General features: G+C 43.2%; 1 protein-coding gene across 1 annotated transcript; it reads right to left on the reverse strand.

Annotated features, from left to right (window-relative positions):
• Positions 1–811: 811 nt before the first annotated feature.
• Positions 812–1,409, reverse strand: TNP1 (transition protein 1). The gene is made up of 2 exons (XM_036255080.1): positions 1,246–1,409; positions 812–1,043 (listed from the first exon to the last, which is right to left on the reverse strand). The coding sequence occupies exons 1-2, from the start codon at positions 1,382–1,384 to the stop codon at positions 1,015–1,017; spliced, it is 168 nt and encodes a 55-aa protein (XP_036110973.1). The 5' UTR covers positions 1,385–1,409; the 3' UTR covers positions 812–1,014.
• Between the last annotated feature and the right edge of the window lie 1,475 nt (positions 1,410–2,884).

Here is a 2,884-nt window from a genome sequence, read left to right on the forward strand (position 1 = left end):
TTCGGTCACTTGGTTCCAAGTCACAACCCCCATTGTTGGAAATGGAAATATGTCTATTCTCCCCTCCTCATTCCCTCCTGCTTATATCCTTTCCTGGTTGTAAGCAACCAAGTGCCACCCTGGTAGCGCTGCGGAGGCAACAGGAAACACTCATTAAGAATGGTGGAGAGTAGGTGTCAAGGTTCCTGACCGGACCATATCTGAACCCAAGGTCAAGGTGAAATGAGGAATATAGCTAAGGACAATTTTTTTCTGCTGCTGATCAACAGGTCCATCCAGATTGAGGTAATTCCTACGTCCAGCCACTCAACTGTCATCCACCTGTCACACCATCTGGCTTGAATTGAACCTCCCAGGCAATATCCACACCTCCAGCCTTGTCCATCTCAAGTCCAATGATAGGTATTCTTACGTCCATAATAGTATTAAATTCCACTAACAGCCTGCTAAACCTGCCCAGAGGAATTAAAAGCACCTCTGAGTGTTCTCTACCCCTGGGACATGCCTTTAGCTTTAATTTCATGTGATTTGATGTTCCTCATGCTATAACCAGCTACAAAAACAAACTCTTTTGACTCATCATTGGCACTCTGATATTCTCCTTTTTATCTTCTCCCTCTCCATGTTGGGGAGAGAGACCAGTGTATTGAGACCAAGTTCCAAATATGGCAGTGGATGGGGTACAAGGGGAGGAGGGAGTCAGGACAAATCAAGTCATGTTTACTGGTTTCATATCAGCCAGCTCTTCCAAGTCTACCTAGCTCAGGAACCCCCTTTTCAACCAAAGATAAAAATAAACAGGTTTGCCGGTTTTCAACATTTTATTGAGATGCTGAGGAGAAACAGCCAACATTATACATTCCTCATTTTGATCACGATTGGTATTTTACCCACAGGATGGGTTCTTCTCTGGCTTTGCTATAACTTCAGGTCCGTTTGGCAATCCCCCTTCTGTTGTCCTTGTTGCTTCCTGGTGTTGTTTGAAGTCCACCAGGGCAGAGCCCACTAGAGGGGTCACACGTGGGAGCGATAATTTCGATTGGCTGTGGGGGAAGAACATGTTTGCAACAGGAACACCAGTTAGAACATGCCCATTTATACTCTTCCTGCCCAAGTATAAATTTAAATGGAAATGAAATTCTTAGACTGAGATTTTAGGGTCCTAGGAGAGCTAACTTCAAGAGGGAAGGCCTTGGGGGCAACAAGTTCTCCCATGTTTGACTGTTCTGCTTAGCCCTCACTCACCATCATCTCCTCGTTTTCTATTCTTCAGGTTGCCCTTCCGGTATTTTCTTTTGCTGCCTCCTCTCTTGACTCCCTTGTGAGGAGATCTGTTCTTGCCCCTTCTCATGCCATGACTCTTTAATTTGCGGCTGGTCGACATCGTAATTTCTGCAAAAAATGAGGAGCTTTGCAGGGCCGGGAGGCTGCGAGTCTGGGTATTTAAGGCCTTAGCCATTGTGATAGCAAAGGGGTGTGGCTCAGCAGGTGGGCGGGGCTTCATTGTGCTGTCATTAGCCTTTGTTACACTTTGGTCAGATATGAGAAAAAATGTGGTCCCTTTAATGTGGCTCAAGGATACGCACAATTTGGGGTCATTTTTATGTTAAATGAAGCTTTCTAGACAGGTGCTGTTGACCTAATTCCAGTCCTATACTGGGCTTCCGGAGAGTGCAAGAGCCATTGATACAGGTATCTTCTACTTGTAAGAAATGTAATGGTTGTTGAGTGCTTGTATTTACATGCCTGTTTAAGTCTCTCTGTAGCATTGGGAGATGTGTTTCTATATGGACTTGACTCTAGAAAATCTAATTTAATATGATCAAAACACAAAGATTCCTTCTCTTTTATCTAAATCTGCCTCAGTTCTGCTGACAGCATAGACTGAATAATTTTGTGGAACTATCCTGTGCATTATAGGATGTTTGGAAACATTCCTGGATTCTACCCATTAGATGCTAGTGGAGTTCCCACAGATGTGACAACCAGAAATATTTCCAAATGTTACTTGAGGGGAGAAGCAAAATCAACCCTGGCTGAGAACCACTGGCTCAACCAATAGTGATGAGAAAATAGCAGTGGATAAAAACAGGAGTAGACTCTGTGTTCATGGAGTTTTCAATCTAGTTGGGGAGAAAGTCATTACTCTGACATCTACATAAATCAGTGAATAATTACTTCCCAACACGGTGCAGGATGAGTTTGGAAAGAGGGGCAGAGAACAGACCAGGTTCAAGTACACTGGGAAGCCCTGGAAAAATGTTTAAGAGGGTAACATGAGATTAGAGGCTACTGGGTGGTGGATGAATTGATGGGGAAGTGAAATGAATAAAGGGAGAGACTATTGCCAATAGTAGAGGTTCACGAGATAGAAATATTTGATAATGGCTTAGGCCTAGCCAGGGAGATGGGCTGAAAAGATATAGACAGGACATAATGACTTGGTGATGGATTGGATTTGGTTGGTGAGAGCAGAGGGTGTCAAAGATGTGGCTTTTATTTCTGTCTAAAGCAGCTATCTGGATGCTGGTGCCACTCACTGAGATAAAGGCCAGGCATGGGGGAAGTGGTATCATGCATTTAGTCTGAAGACATTTCAAGTGTGAAGTACCTTTGAGATTTCCAAATAAAGATATTGAATGATTGTTGGGTATATGGGTCCAGAGCTCAGAATAGAAGCCTGAACCAAAGAGATCCATCATTCTCAACTTCCCTGATACTGGACTCATAATCTAATCTTTTTCTTCTTCCTTTTTTATGTCTTATAATGAGTCCTTTAAAAAAAAAAATCAACGAAACTTAACTATTTCTTTTTTCTGTCTCTCCTCTCTCCCTTGCCATTATCCTCATTTGAGAACCAAGCTCCTGACCTGCAGGAGGTTCT

This window comes from Molossus molossus, unplaced genomic scaffold (assembly GCF_014108415.1).
Source record: "Molossus molossus isolate mMolMol1 unplaced genomic scaffold, mMolMol1.p scaffold_m16_p_11, whole genome shotgun sequence".
NCBI lineage: Eukaryota > Metazoa > Chordata > Mammalia > Chiroptera > Molossidae > Molossus > Molossus molossus.

What these genes read in the sequence shown, in the direction of transcription:
- TNP1 (XM_036255080.1), bottom strand. Translation starts at nt 1,384, where the DNA reads ATGTCGACCAGCCGCAAATTAAAGAGTCATGGCATGAGAAGGGGCAAG. An exon ending in TAGAAAACGAGGAGATGATG is followed by an intron (nt 1,044 to 1,245) that starts GTGAGTGAGGGC and finishes CTTCCCCCACAG; the next exon opens with CCAATCGAAATTATCGCTCC.